This window comes from Elaeis guineensis, chromosome 16 (assembly GCF_000442705.2).
Source record: "Elaeis guineensis isolate ETL-2024a chromosome 16, EG11, whole genome shotgun sequence".
In the NCBI taxonomy this organism is placed as follows: domain Eukaryota; kingdom Viridiplantae; phylum Streptophyta; class Magnoliopsida; order Arecales; family Arecaceae; genus Elaeis; species Elaeis guineensis.
Window position 1 is genome coordinate 43,543,273 of NC_026008.2, and position 19,966 is coordinate 43,563,238.

General features: G+C 39.1%; 2 protein-coding genes across 6 annotated transcripts; one reads left to right on the forward strand and one right to left on the reverse strand.

Moving 5' to 3' along the window:
- Positions 1–3,765: 3,765 nt before the first annotated feature.
- LOC105059065 (protein WALLS ARE THIN 1) lies at positions 3,766–7,175 on the forward strand. Its single transcript, XM_010942221.4, has 6 exons — positions 3,766–4,060; positions 4,379–4,441; positions 4,557–4,673; positions 4,772–5,189; positions 6,448–6,599; positions 6,693–7,175. The coding sequence occupies exons 1-6, from the start codon at positions 3,852–3,854 to the stop codon at positions 6,892–6,894; spliced, it is 1,161 nt and encodes a 386-aa protein (XP_010940523.1). The 5' UTR covers positions 3,766–3,851; the 3' UTR covers positions 6,895–7,175.
- Positions 7,176–12,939: 5,764 nt separating this feature from the next.
- Positions 12,940–18,585, reverse strand: LOC105059066 (protein SOSEKI 3). Of its 5 annotated transcripts, none has more exons than XM_073250303.1 (6): positions 17,854–18,581; positions 17,684–17,753; positions 17,486–17,601; positions 16,566–17,406; positions 13,276–13,583; positions 12,940–13,167 (listed from the first exon to the last, which is right to left on the reverse strand). In XM_073250303.1, the coding sequence occupies exons 1-6, from the start codon at positions 18,077–18,079 to the stop codon at positions 13,142–13,144; spliced, it is 1,587 nt and encodes a 528-aa protein (XP_073106404.1). In that variant the 5' UTR covers positions 18,080–18,581; the 3' UTR covers positions 12,940–13,141. The 5 variants fall into 5 exon arrangements, with proteins under 5 accessions (XP_073106404.1, XP_073106406.1, XP_029116049.1 ...); XM_073250305.1 differs by having other exon boundaries at positions 13,276–13,577; positions 17,854–18,575; XM_029260216.2 differs by having other exon boundaries at positions 12,940–13,583; positions 17,854–18,579.
- Between the last annotated feature and the right edge of the window lie 1,381 nt (positions 18,586–19,966).

Below are 19,966 nucleotides of genomic sequence, written 5' to 3' on the forward strand. Positions count from 1 at the left end.
ATTTTAGATTTGAACTTTTTAGATGAAGGTAACTGAATTGAGTTTTTCTTCTTCTTTTTTTTTTTTTTGGTATTGATACAAAATATATATATATAGATTTCCATCCCGCATTCATCACAATTTGTGGTCTTAATAAAGTATTAATGATGTTACATATCTTATTTTCAAAAATGTTTGAATCTCCAGATTGCTTTGGAAGAAGTAACATAATTTGTTTAAATATTTGTTTGTGAAAAAAAGATATTTAGGAAACAAGGATCATAAAAGTTACATTTTTTTTTTTCTATCATCCACCATAATTTTCTTGAGCCGAGCTTTGTTACGCTCTTCTTCTCGAAAAATACAAAGAAAAAAATTTATTACAATAATGAATAATCTTTGTTATGATAGCTAATGCTTTAATTTTTAACAAAAATATTTTTTAAACAAAAATAGGTTTAAAGCGGGCTGGATAGATGATTATTATTATTATTATTATGTTGTTATAACGGCTATGGAAGGGGTCCGTTACTTAGGATGTACGAGTTATTTGAGACATTGGCGATGGAAAGAAATGGAGCCTTCTCACTCACCAAGGCAAGCCTCATGATTTCACCAAACAGTGGTGAGTGAATCAATGAACAGGAAAAGGCTGATGGTTGCACCCTAAAGCAAAGGAAATGGAAACACTCGAAGTGTGTGATTCTCTAATAACGACAGTTAAAGCGTGGGATTCTCTGAGAAGAAGGGGTGAGTGGGAGTGGGAAAGAGGTTGGAGATCAGGTGCATGGCAATTGATATTAATTATGGCTAAGATGGGACGGCCATTATGATGTGTGGCTCCAAAACTGCTCTCTTCTTGGCAAACTAGATCCATATATACCATAATATATAATCGACACAGGAATTTAGAATGATGGCATTTCTCTATTAGAAATCATTACGGCGGGTCCAAATGGCTAGCAAAATGATTGCCATTTAAATTGAGATTGTTATCGTATTTTAGGCCCCTTTTACTAACTAATACACAGAGGTCTTTAAATTTTTGGCACGATATATATATATATATATATATGCTACATTATCAGTATATGAGGTTCACATACGGATATGGAACCAAGTGGAGGAGGTCCCTTTATATTAAGGACTTCATTTGGATATGCTTACCTGTTTGTTAATGTAAGTTTGTAGTTATCTTGGGCTCTATCAATATGAAAACTGACAATTTTTTTAAATATCAAAAATAATATTTGTTTTCAGGACTATAGATGTTTTAGTGCATCCGATCCCTAAATATGATATATGGATGACCTCAGCTAATCAGTGCTATTCCAAGCACCATTTTGTTATGTATCCATCATAGATCAATATCACCTAGTTCATGACAGATGTCTAAATAGCAATTAGGCCGCCAACTTTTATCTTTCAGCATGGAATGGATTGGACGCATGTTGGAAGGCAAAGGTGATTGATATGGTGTCGTTTTACTCGTGGATGGCACGTCGATATTGAACCTAATTACTAAATATGGAATGTTTATGGAAGAAAGAATCTATTTATTGAGAAAAAAAAGAAAAAAGAAAAGATAAGTAAGAGTATTAGTCCTTCCAAAATTATAGTTTAAGATTATTTAAAGATGACTTGATTCTACAAAATTTTAGGATTTAGCATCTATAGAGGTATTTACTACTAAGTAAAAAAATTATACGTGCTAAATAAAATTTAATGAATGTTAATTACTACTAAATAATGAAATCCAAAAATGTGTCTGTTAATGTTTCTAAGTGGTGTCTCTTATTTACTTATAATTATGTTTTTGTGTTTTAGTGATCCATTATATACAAATGACCACGATGCATCGATATAAGTTCTGGCAATCAACTATTTGGAAAGTGTGAATGGTAACGAAGTGAGTGAACAGTGTTCTAAGTGTCCTCAAATCAGCTCTATTATAATCTTGTCCGATGCAAATTTGAGCTGATTCTCTCACTTGTTTTTTGTGCTCTTTTTATTTGGTCCTTGTACTACGATTCTGGGCATACTTATCACAATACAATAAGTTTCTTATCATGATAAACTATATATAGAATCATCTTTATACCGTTGGGTTAAGATTTGAAGCGTGTTGTGGTATGGGATATTGCTACCAAACATAGTTGTTACTTGATTTTCTTATTTCTTTCTTTAAAATGGTGGGAAGAAATAGCCCATAAAAATAATAAATATTTATAGATAAATAAGTCACCAAAATTTACAAAGATTAATTATCCTCTCCCCACCCCACCGTTTATAACTTTATGACTTACGCTTACTAGAGTAAGAAGAATGTAGGAACATCTCACTATCATGTGTCACAGCGAACTGCTGTTTCTCTTGTGATATCTCGCTTGTGATGTTGAAAGTTATAATCGTGGGTACCATATGATTGCTGGAGCCACATCTAAAAAAAAAAAAAAAAACTATATTTCTGTGTTAATGGCTATAAATGCTATTAGACAAGATTCGCAATACTGATAGAAGTTATATCTACAAGATATTAAAAAAGTCTATTATAGTTTTGAAGAAAAAAGAGTTATCAGGTGACCTATTCTATGAATGCATGCGCAAGTTGGCAAATGTAAACACCAGTTTAAATGCTATTTAAGTCTCAACAAAGGACTCACATGATACAATAATTATTCCCAACAAAGTCTATGGTTGTTAAAAGATAAATTTAACAACCATAGGTAGATGATGTTATATATAATGAAAGGAAATGCCCTAAAAACTATTAGCATGTTATATATATATATATATATAATGGAGGTTCTGGATTGACGGAGCCTCCAATCGTCATGTTTATATACGATACATTTGTCATATGTATATGAAAATATTTTCTACTTTGAAAACGCATGTATACCACATTTATGCTATATCCTTTGGAATGACAAATAATAGTTAATAAACATTAAATAATATTTGAAAATATATTTACATATATTTATCTATTTTGGATATGCATTTATATATATTTAGACAACAATTAAGGTGTATAGTTCGGAATGACAAATAGTACTTAATAGATATTAAACAATATTTGAAAATATATTTTTGCCACATTTATACATGGTATATGCTTTGGAACATTTATTTATGTTATATACATTCATAATAAATGTGAAGATTAATATTTTTGTATATAGACCTGTAGCATTAGAGCTGAAATTAATGTGTTCTTTCTTTTATTTATAATATATTCAGAATATTTTGGATAATAAAATGGGATATTCCTGATGCTTTTGTTTGCAAAGGATAATGTTCCTTGCTTCCTGATTTTGTGTATAATGGGGCTCACCTGACACCCTCGTGCGTGCTATCCGATCACTTCTCCTCAATTATCATCACTAGTGGCTTGGCACCAATTGGATCCGATACCATCCTTAGTGCGCTGGTTGCCGTCTTGTCACCCAGACCTGTAAAGGGTTACGCACAAGCTTCCGTTTCATACAATATACAAAATATCTACTACTATATGCTTCTCTCGGTATATATATAACAAAACTATTACATAGACATCCGTATATAAATACATGGACCAGAGACTCGAGTGCTTGTTATAATGCGTGAGAGAGAGGAAGAATGTGGGAGACAACCAGAAAACAAACAGTTGACACAACGTCTTTTTAGAGGGTGACCGTAGGGGCCTACTCTACACTAACATCCCCTAGGTCCCACTCCTGCCTTCTGCTCCCTTTGCCCCCCTCTCTCGCCCATATTTAGACCCCTCCACCACTCCTCACTTCTCTACCATCTTCCTTCCCCCCATCCTCATTCTAATTTTCTATCTCTCATCTGTGTCCCTAGTCACCTGAGGTGGTGGTGGTGGAGAGATGGCGGACGATGCGGGGAAGAGTATATGCGGCGTGCCGGAGAGGGTGCAGCTGCATGTGGCCATGCTGGCCCTGCAGTTTGGGTACGCCGGGTTTCATGTCGTCTCCCGGGCGGCCCTTAACATGGGGATCAGCAAGGTGGTGTTCCCTGTCTATAGGAACATCATCGCTTTGATCCTCCTCGTGCCTTTCGCCTACTTCCTCGAGAAGTAAGATATCTTCTTGCAAGCATGCATGCTTTTTTCTGGTGATGTATCAGTTGATTTCTTACTCGCCCAGATTTTGAAGATTTGTCTGGCCTCATTAATCAAAATATGTAACCATTATTTAACCAAAATTAAAAAGAAAATATGTTACCAGTAATATTCATTTACTTTCTCAAATTAGACATTATGTATTACTATAGCAGATTAAGAATTCGACAACAATCTTGACGTACGCCATTCTATGACACATATATAGATGATTAAGACTTGCCTCTTAAAGTTAACATTCTGAGCTCTTGTTCTGGTGTTTGCTTGTAATAGGAAAGACAGGCCAGCCATGACGCTCTCCTTCCTCGTTCAATTCTTCCTCCTCGCCTTGTGTGGGTAAGATCAAATTACAATTATATGTGTATTCTCATATAAATTAAAAAAATTAGTCTTTATTCTTTTGTTGATTAATTACTTATTTACGTGTGTGCATGTGTTTCTCCATGCAAAGTATAACTGCAAACCAGGGTTTCTACCTGCTAGGCCTCGACAACACCTCTCCTACGTTCGCCTCCGCCATCCAAAACTCCGTCCCGGCCATCACCTTCCTCATGGCCGTCCTCCTCAGGCGAGCTCGCATGCACCACCTCTCCCTTAATCATCAATTCATACCTCTCCTCGTCACACGTAACATTTTTGAGCCACTCCCACTACTCTAATTAACAGGATAGAGAAGGTCCGAATCGACCGAAAGGACGGGATTGCAAAGGTGGCGGGCACGCTAGCCTGCGTCGCGGGCGCATCGGTCATCACCCTCTACAAGGGTCCGACCATCTTCTCCCAGTCTCATGCCCTGAACCAACCTAGCCTTCGCTCCCCACCGGCAATGCTGTGGCTGGGTGACGCCGAGGGGAAGAACTGGACGCTGGGTTGCGTATACCTCATCGGACACTGCCTGTCGTGGTCCGGGTGGTTGGTTCTCCAGGCGCCGGTGCTGAAGAAGTACCCGGCGAGGCTGTCGGTGACCTCGTACACTTGCTTCTTCGGCGTGATCCAGTTCTTGGTCATCGCAGCCTTCATCGAGAGGGATTCCGAGGCCTGGATCTTCCACTCCGGCACCGAGCTCTTCACCATCCTCTACGCGGTATGGTTTCTTCCTTTCTTTCTTTCCTTCTTTCCATGGTCTGATGGTCCTCCTCTTTGGTTAATTAATTTGGGGTTGGAGAAAAGAGGAAGGGGGTGCATGGATGCATTAATTTGCGTGGAACTTGAAGCATGGTACGTTAAGATCCGCGCATCCTAATCTTAATTTCCTTACCCCCTTCAAGAGTACTACAAGCCTTGATATATTAAATTTCTGATGGTACTGAGAATTAAAGATGGAAAAGGATAAATATTGGAAACTGATCGTTCAACAAAAAAAAAGATTCGCAAGTGTTAAGTAGTCCAAGGAATTGTGAAAAAGAACATAGGACTGGAGGAATATCTGAAGTGGAAACAACCGTAGAAGAAAACCTTCGGTCTAAAAGCTAACTTTGCTGTTTTGTTGTTTTATTTATTTTGTTTTATTGATTCTTGGGGTGAGCACGATTATGTCCTTTCAAAAGTACCTGACATTTACTGAATGGTGGAGATTAATTGGCCGGTCAAACATTCCATGTTGTAGGATAGGTGATGCCACCAAGTACCATTCCATGCGATTGGAAAAGTGAAAGGCGAAAGCTTTGGAAGAGGTTCCTATATTGTATTGGTCTTCTCTGGAAGCTTTTGTGGAGTCGGTTCAAGCTAACTTTGCACATAGCTTTTCCTTTTTCGTGGAGTCGGTTATAGCTTTTCCTTTCTACCTAGTGGTTGGCATAATATAACACAGAAGCTCTCTTTTTCATTCCACCTACATGCCCCCTTATTGTTCATATAACAATTGATTAGGCTCCATTGGACTTAGTTTGGGGAGGGGAGCTACAAGCACATCATTAGGAGAGACTTCTTCCTTTCCTTCAGTCATGCCTATATTGTTTCAGTGGATAGAAAAGACCATGTCTTCCCTCCTTATAATGGAAAGGAGGAGAGAGATGGGGCACAGTACAATAGTTGGATATAATCCCTGCTTTCGATTTTTGGGGGAGCATAAGCCAACACACTTGTCTCTCTAACATCATTGTGCATCTCACAGACCTGTTAGGACCACATGGTTACACCATAACAAATCTTTCTAGCTGTTAAGCTGAAGCTGCTATTGTTGGATTAATCATCATGGGCAACTTTGTGATTCTAAAAATCTAATGATATTGCCAAATAGAGCATGTGTATTATCGTGACAAAGGGACCCAAATTTCAGATGGAATTGATGCCTTAACGCAAACATCTATCCTAACATGGGACATGCATGAGTTCAAATGCAGGGATTCATTGCTTCAGGTGTTGCCTTTGCTGTTCAAATATGGTGCATTGACAGGGGTGGTCCTGTCTTCGTGGCTGTCTACCAACCGGTCCAGACACTTGTGGTTGCTATCATGGCTTCGATTGCTTTGGGCGAACAATTCTACCTTGGAGGGTAATAATAAATTAATCCTTTTTAAAGCATAATACGAGTTATAGATGAAGTTATAACACTTAGAAAAATCCTCTTATTCAATCCATCATGCAGGATCATTGGTGCAATATTGATCATAGCTGGACTATATCTGGTCTTGTGGGGAAAGAGTGAGGAGAGAGCATTTGCTGCAAAAGAGGCCGCAGTCATGGTTTCTTCCACTGCTGAAAATGATGGACTGAGACCAACAACTCCCTTCAAGGCTTCTTCCATTACTCAGCCCCTATTGCCCTCGTTGCCATCAGAAAATGTGTAACAGAAATCCCCTGGAACAACTATGGACTAATCTTTATGTTATGCTGTCAAGAAGGAAAGAACAGTGTGTGGTCGAGAACAAAGGGTTAGATATGTTCACTCAAATTGAATAGGCTATATTACTTGGGTTGATAGGGGAGTGATCGGTGAGTAAAGCTGCTTGTGTTACTACTTTGTTGAAAAAATCTAAGAGGTTTGGCTTGTTTGCTATTGTCCTTTCCTTCAATTGCTTGAACGTTGTAGACTTGAAGAAGAGAATCAAATCATCTATTTTGTCTCTTAGCCTGGTAAACTTTGGTTAGAATATGAGTTGCTTTCAACGAATTATGATGGGGGTTAACTATGCACGTCGATCTAATCAACTGCTTTCCTACCATGCTCACAAAAGAAAAAGGATGGTGATGCTGCAAGGAAGAGTTTTTAGGGTCGATTCCTATAAATTATAAAAGATAATGACAGCCACAAGAAAGCACAAGACCTTCAATTATGGCATCAAAGTGGAGGTCCCTCATAAGTCCCCTACAATCTCTATCATGATCCACTAACTTATTTAAGTTATATTGGTGTCACTTCAATTTCTCCAAGCTTGCCATACTTGAATTCTTTACCTTACACTACCCCGGAAATCAATGGCGGCCTTCTTCCCTTGTGCTCAAAAGCATGGTGTGCATTCCTTTCCTCTTCTTTTCTCACTGGTATCGAAATCATCTTTACCACTTTGTAGATTGAAAGGTGTCGATGGATCACAAAGGGGAAGTGGTGCCTTTATTGCCTCTATATATATATATATATATATATCTTTGGGATCTTCTCAGTTGTCGCAATATTAGAACCGGCCCTTCAATTAATTATAGGACCATATGAGATCTTGACCACTGGAGCTGGTGTGGGTTCCTCCATGATGCTATGGACCTAGTAAGTTTCAGTCACTTCTTACAACAGTCGGTCACATGTTTAGGTTGGATTACGTTACATTCTCAGGCTTCAAAACTAGGCTCTGAAACTTTTCATATTGCAATGTTCTACCTGAAATGAGTTGGGCAAGAAAAGGAACAGTGAGGAAGAGTAGTCGCTAGTGTCCTATTATCTTTCTTAGAGGACCACATGAAGAGATAAGGAGAGGAAGAGAAGGGAGGAAACAGTCTCGACAGACCAATACGCTGGTGAAAGGTACAGGGCAACAGGCCCAAGCATCCGAGCCATGAGGGCAACTGCCCATTCGGGTCCACAGTCCATGGGCAAAGGCACCCCTGACCCTCAATTGAAAAGTCACCAGTCACCCATGGGGCCATGATCTAACTTCATCAAAAGTAACTGGGCTACAGCCCAGCACTTGTATCCCTTCACCTCAGAGGAGGTTCCTGGTTCCAACTTCATATTGATGGCAACCCTACCATTCTTATGGAAAAATATATAGTGGCTAACTCAGGAGTAAAAGAAGCTGAGGTTCCTGGTTGCAACTTCATATTGATGGCAACCCTACCATTCTTATGGAAAAATATATAGTGGCTAACTCAGGAGTAAAAGAAGCTACCTGGTTTCTCAGTCACATCCAAGAAGTTAAAAGGCCAAGATTCTTTATAACTAGAATTTCAGCACCATGCATGGAATTTGGCAGATTCTGTGCTGTTGTGGTGTTGTGGTTGCATGGCATGCTAAGCACACAAAACTGTTTCCTGAATTGGTCCAACATTCTTTGCAGGAGGGTCACAAAAACTATAACTCGTTCCAATCTTGATGGATTCACCCACTCTTTTTCTGGTTATCAAAGAAAAAAAAAAAAACGGGGGCTTTGGAGATATGTGTCTCATCCAAAGTATAAAATAATTATTGATTGCTATTGTTTACGTAGAACAGAATCTTTTTTCTTCCATCAATAATTTGGATATGAAGTTAAAAAATTTTCTGTTTTACGTAAGTGTTGGAAAGGTTGTATAACATGATTGTTAGCAGTGTCATGAACATCTTATAATGCTTAAAACGTATATATAGCAGCTGCTGTGTATAATACAATGCGGAACAGGTGGAAATGATGGCCTTTGTTGAAAATTAAGAGGGCCACTAGAGGAACTGCCATCCAATCTAGATGGGTAAGAGAGACAAGCCGAGCAGAGAGTCTACCTCGCCGCTTACAATATCATGGTGTTCAGATTCCACTTCGCTTGCTCCAAAGTGGGTGGAGATCCATGCGCATATTATAAGCCTGACGCTCATTTACTTTCCTGAAAATAAGGATGGAAGGGCCACCAATCATTTCAAAGAGATGATTAAAAATTACTCAAGTCAACCACTTGGATATGTAGCTCAAGTTTGGAAAACCTAGTTCACACAAAGTGGTGTAGCTGTTGGGCTCTAGTTCTGTGACTCAACTTGCAAAGGTGATGTCCATTGTATCCAACATTTGTGCAATTACGAATTATAAGAAAAGCAGGATGATTGGAATTATGTTGCCCTAGCAGCCACGTCTCTCGGCTTTTTAGCAATCAGAGATTCTGGATTCGATTCTTCGATGGTGTATCTCTCTCTCGAAATAAAAGCAAAAGCAGAATGAGAGTTGACATCCTCCTCCCCCTGAAACGTCATCTCTCACGAGAGGACTAATTTCTCAAAAGACAATAAGTGGAAGAATGCTTTGGAGAACGGCCCAAGGAAACTTGCAAGTCTACCACCTGTTCGCAGACTTCGAATGAACCCTATGCCAGGCATCCAATGCTTGAAAAAATATTTTAATCATCACAACAGGATCCAAGCTAGTAACGAGGTTATCAAATGGGTTTAGGGAAACACTTTTACACTCAATAGGCCTATAGGCATAAGCACAGTTCAAGAGAAATAACTGCCTCTGATTTGATTAGCTCGGTGGTCATCAGGACAAACAATGAAATCTTCTCAACTACTCATCAAGCACATTAGGGACTAACTTACCAAAGGTCCACCTAAAATAATGCAACGAGATGGACCTTCGTGCATGGTCCTTGGCGTCCCCCTCTCCTTATTCACGTCACGTCTCTACTAGTTTCTAAATTCAATACCACCTCACCTTCAGCCCCCACCTCTACCCACCTGTACCACTGCCTAACTCGTTTACAGTACCATCCGGATTCTGCAGCACATATATCTTGCGGGACACTGATTAAGTCTGTAATAGAATAATTTAACTATGATTATGGAAGGCTAAACCTCTGTCGATAATCAAATCAGTGGCTAAACTATCTAAACTATGATTATGGAAGGGAAAGGTGTGTTTCACTGCGACCCTATATCCATGTGAGATTGAGGAGAGATGGGGAAGTTTCAGAAATAGACAAGGTAACATCTCGCACATGGGATTGGAGAAGAGGATGACGACTTTTTTGAAAGAAAAGAGAAGAGGATAATGATTGATGACCTACCTAAAGCAATATGAGAATGTTTGTTGGGACGACAACCAATTGAAATAAAATGGACCTGCATTACGTAGGAAAAATGGTACTAAGAAATTAATACAACCATGATTTCATTGTTTTGTTCTCAGAAAAGAAGAGGGCTGCTATATATACTATAAAGAGGTCATATCAGATACCAGGATTTTAGTTTTTGAGTAAGATGTTGGTAGACCACCAACCATTTTATTGATCAATGAATTCATTAAAAGGAGATTACTCACATGGGTGGGAGCAGCAAAGGGATCATATCATCTAGCAAACAGGGACAGAACTATCAAGATTTAATATGAATGTAGTCATACTTGAACCAATTAGATTGGTCACATTCTGTGCCAAATGTACATTGTCTTGATAGAGTGCAAAGTAATTATCACCTGCTCCCAAGGTAAGTAAACATTTGGTTTGCAAAGTCTATCCTCTGAGCAGGTTTGCATGTGGAACATCCTTTTCAGGACCACATGTTTTAAACAGAGAACTATAATGAAGAGGAAGACTGGTTTATATAGTCCACACGAACTGTAGAAGTTAATGGTGGTGCTGCCCTTGTCACAAGGGCAGACCCATCATTTAAGAGGGCAGCTACACTGTCGGCAATAAGACATGTCGTTCTACAAACTCCAGAGGCAGATGGCTTAACTATAATAGAATTTCATTTAATGTCTGAACCGACAATTAGGATAGGAGCGTAACAACTGAAACATCTCAAGATATGAACTCAATGGGGCTCGATGAGTGGTTATGTAATACAGTCATATACCTTTAACCAGAGCGAAGCATTGAAAGAATTTACAAGAAACAGCTCAGAACGAGCAACAAACCATCAGGGAGTTAATGATGTTGCCGGATATTAAATATCATGTCAATCATAGAACCAATATTGGATGCCACCAGTTGCTAAAACTTCAATGGAACTACTAAATTTATGCAATCATCTGAACATATTGCTGTGCAAAACATTGTTCAAAAAAAAAAGGCTACATGATAAACTCTCAATATTGAACCAAAAATTAAGAGTGAATTAATTGTTTAAGTTTGTATCTAACCTAAACTAAGTGAAGGGTCTTAAAACCCAAAACACTAAAGCGGACAGGATTCCATCCCAAGTCTCTAGTAGAACTACCAAAAGAGTTTTTCCAGCACACCTTCATGCTGGGGCTTGTTGATGGTTGGATAATTTGGGTAATTGTCAGGTTCACTGTTTGCTTGAATCTGTGGGGCATCTAGGCTGTTTTGCTTATCATAATGCATCAATTAGGCTCATTTAAGACTGGAACCTGAGGAATTGTTTATTCTATCCAAGCTCAACATACTAACTGATTTATAGAAATCAACTCAAACTGAAGGATCTTGACTTGGGCATATTCTCTGAAACCAACGAACTTGTGTTCTGACAACAATGTTTGGTTGGCGTATGTGCTGGGTAAAAGCTGAAATCCGAGCCAGATAAAATTCCTGGAAACATTACCACATACTACATGATGAATAAGAGGTTCTAGAAACTGGGGTTTGTCCAAGCCAGCAATAAGTGAACACAAGGACCAAAGCAAGTACTGGACAGATGAATTTGCCACCATTGAATTGTGGAGGCAGGCTTATGTCCTAACAATTCTTCAGTCCATATGCTTTTAAAGTCCTTAATATGTCCAATCTGTATTGAAGTTCCATACTAACTAAAGTCAGTTGAAAGCTTTTCTTTTTTCAAGGAGTTCCAACTCAAGCGAGTAGTACTTGGATAATACAATGAAATGCCTAAATGCTGAAACTGATTGCTTAATCAAACTCATTTTTATGAATTCAATGTTCAACATATTTTAGTTTAGATCCCAAAATTTTGTAACAATAAAATACATATTTCTCAGAAATTCGTAGCAGCAATTTATGAATACATAAATGCCTGTAACCACAAGATTCTTACATAAGCACCAGCTGCAGCAAAAATACGAGGACAAAAAGAAAAGCTACCATCCCAATAATTAATTCATTTCTTTCAGTTCAGTCCAAAGAAACTGAAACTTTCTCTAAGGATAAAAGATAATATTTTGTGGCATAAACCTAATTTTTCTCAAGATTGGAAGTAGAGCAAAAAAAAATAAGGAAATATATAATAGGGGGAAATTATGGATGTCAAAATAGCAAAAGAAGTTGTTTACAGCTTATCATCATCAATCAAACACCAGAAATAATAATCAGCATGGTATATAAAAACATACACTAATTTCCTGTACCTCACTTGGCGGCATGAGATTATTTTTAAATGTTGTAGGGTCAATTTGTTAACCTTACATGTCTTATAAGGTGTTCCTAGTAAATGAAAAGTTTGCCATCTCATGATGTAGCATTAAGGTTTAATCTATTCTTCCCGTCAAAGGCCTAAAGCACTGAATGGATCTTTGTCAAGGTTCTTTACATATAGTTACACTTTCAACATGCAATTTGTGCAGGCCACTAAAACCAATTAAAGAGTCAAGCTTACCCTGAAGCCTGAAATGGAAATTTCTTGCAAAATAAAGGACCTTCACGCTTGGAAGGAATCTTAAAACCAATAAAAGACTAATGAAACAATGGCATTGCCTTGCGGGCAGGTAACTGCTGAGGTATTATGTAAGGTTTGAGGAAGAAAATGACCAAAACTACCAAAATAAGCCATAAATTGAATGAAATGACACTTACACCTATTTCAGAAATTACAAGCAACCACATTCCATGGTCAGCTGTGACGAGAGCAGTAGACAATCAAATGAGAGACATAATATATAAAAATACTGGTTCCTTATGGTGAACCAGAGCTATCCTAATTATTATCACATAGAGATGTAGATCGAATTATAACCCGAGCTCCGGAATTAAGCCTGAAGGAATTAGGAAAAAAAAAAGAATTATCAATCAAACTAGAGTATAAAAGGAAGAGCTAACAACCATGCATCTAGTGATGGCAAAGGAGGACAATATAACTTAACTTTCTTCGATCATGATCACCTTCTCCTCTTCTTCTTTGAAAGATTTCAAACTCATAGATGATTCTTTCACTAAGGAAGCATCAGTGATTATTCTACTTCCATCTCTTGATGAGTTGAGAGGAGAGGATCTGTTGCAGTCTGGCCCAACTGAAGAATGCCTTACATTTGGGATAGGTGATGCCATTGTTTCATTCCTTGAGTGCTTGCAAGATGTAACTTTGATTGTTCGTGGGAGGCATTTCAAATGTTTTGAATCCACTACATTTTCTTTGTCCCTCTCAGAACTAGGCATCTTGCAGCTCCTGCATCTTCCAGATCTATTTAGTTTGCAAATATGGTGTAATGGGGATAAAATATCAAGGGGGGGGGGGGGTGCGAGAGAGAGAGAGAGGGAGAGGGAGAGGGAGAGAGAAGAAAAGAAGATGCTTGGGTGATCCTACAATACAAACAAAAAATGCAAGGAAAATAATACTAATAAGTAAAATAAAAAAGATATAGCTAAATTTATATATTTAGATTTTCAGGTGGCAAGCCATGCCATGGGAACCTCAAAAGCATAGCACATGATGAAGCATGCACATAGATACACAAAGACAGACAACAAAACTCACCCAGGCATCTTTCAAAATTTGAAACTAAGTAGAAGATTCATTAAGAACAAAACAGTACACTGCCGTCCACTAAAAACAACCATTCGCTCCCATAAAGGCATGGGTGATAATATGATTAGCAAATTAAAGCTTGTTAACTATCTGGATATATGGCCTTTGTGCCACCAAGCCAGTCTCATTTCATGCAATGTACTCAACTTATACCCATAACACCAACCAATCTCAGTTCTAGTATTCAGTGGCTCTCAGCACCAGAAAGCACCAAGTCACAGTACCATGCACAATCTCTATAATGATAAAGAAAGTGTCAATAAGATCTGTTTTGTCTTCTGTCTCCTACTCAAAAGAGATTTTACCATTAAAGAAACAATATTTTCAGCGGGGCACGTTTTTCTGACATTTCATAGATAACCATCCACTTATGGAGTAGGGTGCTTGGTTAAGCTCTATAGATGATGGTCTTTTGGGAAGCCTCATGCACATCCATCCATCTCCACTTCAAATATGGGAATGGTGGAGCTGTTTTCCTCCTTTGGGGAACATATCTAATTTGAGAGAACACCTGCAGTTCCCTAATTTTTGGTCACAAAATTGAATCTAAGCATAGAATTTGAAATAAGATATCTGGAATGTTGCAAAAAAGAGATCCAAATATCAAAAACCCAACAGAAGATAAAAGGCAGATTGTGTCTGTACTGAGAGAAATACATCAACAGTTTAAGCAGGATTTGAGAGGGCTACACAAAGCCGAAAGGTATGATAGGTAATTTTGTGCTCAACATACCCCATGAAAGTACAATTAAGTTGCATGCCTGCAAAATGGTATTTAGCAAATAAGCACAGTTTTTTCATGAGAAAATATCAGGTATTCCAGATGAGCACCATCAGAAGAAAGTGAAGTAGATCTAAAGATAATTGGGAAGCATATCTAAGTAAGATTTGGTATTTGACAAGATAGTCTGATAAAAATTTCTTTAGCTAGATTGTTGATGCGTATTAGTGGCATTGAATATTGACAATCGAGATCAACCATGGGTACAGATCTCGCCCTCGTCCAAGGGTCCCTAAACTAGAAGGAAGTGTTCCTATCAATGAAAGTTCTGTATGATATATATAGTGTAGATGCAACAGGACTTCTGAAGAATTTTTTGCTATTAAGGTCTTGTTAGCTATTAGAAAACATGGCAACATTTTATTATATAGCCATAGCAGTGTTCAGATAACAATGAAGCTAATCTGCCATATAGAAAGCAAACATGTCAGTTTTTGTTAAATAACATGCAGAGTCTCCAGTCTACAAGTGAATGTACAGTTTAATTAAGGAAGACGAACATGATAGACCAGCAGACATGTTAAGGAAGGATTATTCTTTTAGCAAGTTGGACCACTGACTGGACCTAGTATAGCTTGGTGGAGATTCTTCAGTGGAATTTCAGAAATCCAGGATAGGGAATGTCAACCAAATGTTTGGGTTGAATATGTCATAGTTGAATGGCGTTGCATTAAGAACAAATATATTTATCAACATAACAGATGAAGATCTATAGAACACCATGTATATCTGACCACATCTAAATTGGTGTTCAGCTAGGTTCTTTGGTTAGGATGTAAAGAATCCATGTTCATCATTTGATGTCCACTTAGAATTGGTGTGATTAATAAGCACTCTCACTTCTTGAGGGGTAGGCACTGGAAAAAATGAAGAGGTATCAGATGGAAACAACTGAATCCCTCTTTCTCCAAGCCACTGATACATGATTGAATCCTCTCCACTCCAGCCAATGTGTATTAAATCCATTGTTTTTACTAGTCTGTTGTTATCCTTCTCTTCGAGTGTTTTTCAATGACCTCTGCATAGATCTGAACTATTTGCATATGAACAGGTAATAATAAGCTCCCAACTCACTTCCGTTGACTTTTTCTATCTGATGTCACAAGTAACTACACTCATCTAGAAATATTGATAAGTCAAGAATGTTACTCGTCAGCTCCATATCAAGATAATTACCAATGCACAACTTTCACCTTTTGAATTTGTGTTTGAATATGGGCTATTTGATCAGCATTCTGTGACAAGTAACATGTAGAAAAGTATTAAAATTTCTTAATATGATTATCATCGGTAAATCCATTGAAGAAATGATGCAGGAAACGGAAGTGAATGTGTTCACAGACAGAATTGTAATCACTCACATTAAATGAAGAATGGCCAAGAAAGAAAGTCCAAATTTTGTTATATTATTTTACAAGAAAAAACATTCTTAGAATCTTCTAAAGGATCCAACATTTTCAAATGCTATTAGTTTGACGACCAGCGTCAAAGCTTTTTTCCCTCTGTTTTCACTGTGACAAACTTATCAGACTATGAAGAAATTATACTCACGTCACATAAGTAATCCAAACTTCAAGATCAATGCAGTGATAACTGAAGAACGAGGAAATATCTTGAGGAAGGTTTGAAAAAAGAAACAGATAAATATAACACTGCCTAATTAACCAATCCACAATGTGGGTGCAGAACAGCAATTCTTAGGTTACTAGTGACGCAGTTTATCGAGGTAGTGTCTCTCGACAAGTTGAGCTTTGAGTCGCAATTTACCACAGAATTAGAATCTCAGGCAACTAAGGATCCATGAACACATTTTTCAAAGCGAAAGGCTTGTTGGCATTGAAAACTACCTGTCCTCAGATGAAGAAGCTCCTTGTTCCTCCTTGTGGTTCTTAGCTTCAGGCAAGCTCCCGCCAAAATACTCGAACAATCCCGTCGCCCTCGCATTGGCCAGCGGCCAGCCGAGGTCTCCCAGCATCACCGGCGAGGACAGGTTCACATTAGCGAACCTCGGCCGGTAGGTGGGCACGAGCTCAAAGCCGTGGCAGTAACCCTTCACAGAGATCGACCCACACGAGATCAGCTGCATCAACAAATTCGTGGCCTTGAGCTTCACCCGCATGGGGAACTCCTCCGTTACCCTAAAATTGTTCACCCTGAAAGCTGCCTCAGCTCTAATCAAATTCTCCAACGTATCCATCTTGCCAGCACCCAAGGAAGAAGCACTCGACGGCCGGGAAATCTCATCTCTGACGATCTCCAACCCCTCCATGGATCGCGGGCTCCGGCTATGACGGTGGCTGCCGTCGAACTCGGTACCAAACGAGCCATCATCAGTGGAGACGCTGGCCGTGCGGGTCTTCCTTCCTCCACCGTCATCAGTTTGGGTGGAAGCATCCCGAGCTGGCTTGTAGACCCGGTACCCGGCCAGGCTCGGGGAGAAGGGGGTAGTTCTGCCGACGGGATCCGGGGAGAGGTTCCCGGAGGAGCCCGGCCCCGTTCCGGTGGGGGATAGCCCGCCTTCTCGGAGGCGCGGCGGCGGGGATTGGGAAAGCTTTGGCTCCTTGACCACAAGATGCGGAGAGGAGGAAGAGGAGGAGGCTTCGTGGGTTCTATAAGAGGCGGGAGATTCTTGCTGGGGTTGCGTCTGGTTCTGTACCTTCGGGTCGCCCATGTCGCGATGCTGCCGATCTAAAACCCAACAAACATACTCATTTTAACCTCCATAGACAACACTAGGGAAAAAAAAAATGGGGAATTGTTCTGGTACCCGGAGGGGGCCGATCCACGAGCTCAGAGCCCTTGAGGACATACTCATTGCCCTGTACCGGGAGCACCAGATCATCCTCCGAGAGGTCGTGCCACACAAATCCATTCTTGTAACTCCTATTACATTATTCCATGCATCAATTTGTAACCCGAGAACTCAAAAGTTGGTGTTTATAACCATCTAGTCTCGCTGTGTTACCTCTTGCAGGACCACGAATACATTGCAGCCATTCGCTTTCCTCTTAGCACATTAAGCCTATTGATCACATCTACCAAGAAAAGAACAACGGAGAAAAAGCTCAGCATTATGACGACATAGATCCAAGTTTATATATAAATTTGGAATCTTCTTTCGTTACATATGCTGACCTCTTAAGTAGAGACCTTCGGGAGAGGAGACAGGGACTTCAATGAAGTGTGGGTGGTCGAGGTGGCGGTTCCGGCAAAGATAATACACCACTGAGATCTTGCTACCCTGCTGCTGGTGCTGTTGTTGTTGTTGGTGGGGGTGGTGGTGTTTTGGTGGTGGCTCTACCCAAACTTTAGTTCGTTCTGGACTAGTTTGGTTTCCATATCTTCTAATTCGTCGTTCCATATCTTTCTACCGACTTCCAGCAACAATAGGATTGGAGAGTTATGAAGAGGGGGTATTCTTCTTCTATTAACGAGGTTGATGGAGGTGCGAGGGAATTCTATGCGGCTGCTAGTAGAGCAGGAGAAGTAGAAGAGGAAGACTGATTCGAGGTTCAACTACCATTACGTGACAACTAATAGAGGTTCTTTATTATAACCTATACTATTGCTCTCATCTTTGATAATAGTAGATTATGATCGGATGAGAAAGGAACATGAGAGGAGACAGTGGAAGTAGGGAGGAGGAAGGAAATAGAGTGAAAGATGGGCAAGTTGATTTGGGGGGAAGAGAGAGAGAGAGAGAGAGAGTTCCTCGTTATGAAACAGAAAGATGAGAGAAAGCGACTTCAGTGAGGTTGCGATTGTATCATTTGAAATGGAAGAGATTCTGGTCCTGCCATCCTGCAGCTTTGCCTTCTTACTCCCTCTTGCTTTCACAGACATGCACCCGCACGCATTGGTTTAGTTGGAAGGACTCAAGCTGTGGTGATGATTAGAGAAAAAATTCTTCATAAGGACATGGCTCGCTCCTGCAATGCTGCTACCATTTCTAGATGATTCCTTTCTTTGGCTTTTTCAGGCTTTCCCTGCTTTTAGTGAAATTACTTTGGAGCTAAATTAAGGGACGGAGTTACAGCGAACACGGTGATGTATTGCATTGCATGTTTTTCATAAAATTTCTAATTAACATGTTGAATGGAGATTTTGATTGATCTTGACCAGGCTTGTGGTCCTAAATCTTAGCATCAGATGGGAAAATAAGTTTTTTCTAATTATTGACAGTGTTGTTAAGTGCAATCATGCTCTTGAAGGTTATCCTCCACAAAATATGATGGTCACATGTCCGTGCAATATTATTGATGGGATCAAATTTACGGTTTTGTTGGGCCATTTAGTGAAGCTGTGCAAAAAATCCAATTTAACCTAATTAATTAACAAGTGGTTAACTTTTAAGCTAGTCGGAGTTTTGGATAACAGCGAGCCAACAAAATTGAAAGACTTATTCCAAGGAAGACTCAAGTCCTTTCTTAACTCTATAACTAGCATCTCAGGTGCAGCAAAACCTATTTCATCCTGACAATAACCAACATTATGTTAAGTTATTAGCAAGCAACATGAACCCCTTAACTTATTCAGTAGGCGATATCACAATGGCTATAGGATATCATAGAATATAGTCTCACCTACATGGCTTACGGTATAAATAAAGATTTAAAGTAAGGTTTTAAATCTTATGAGATTGAACTGTCCCAGCTTCCTCGTGAAATGAAATACGCCGCCATCCCAACTTATTTAAATACTTAGAATAAGAGATGTTTCAAGATGTACTAATTGGGATGCTGGGATAGTCATATTCTGAAACTCAAGATGGTACTTGTTCCAACGTTACATTGCATTAAAATTTGAATCCTTGATTTAAAGTTTGAGACAGTTTTCGAGCCCAATCTAACTTTGCAGTCTTGTTCAAAGATGATCGTTGTTTTCAAACAATATAAGATTGTGAATTCAACAGAATCTTAGGGCGATCTTTTTTATCGCATTCTGTTGTTTCCCCTTCTTCCATATAGGCTGGAATAACTTTTCTTGATAGACTTCATTCATGCAACACGATAATTTTCTCATGTGATCTGGTGTGATCCAACTGATAATGATGGGATCACAGTATGCTGGCATGACAGCACAATCTTTTATAAAGAGCCCCAAGACTTTCAAAAAATAGATCCAGAAAAGATTTACTTATTGTCATTTCCTGTTTCACATGTCTCTTCTCGTGATTATAGCATCAACCAAAGCTTCATATGATGTGCTTCTTGTCATATTATGGAAAGGATTTCCAAAATCCAGACTA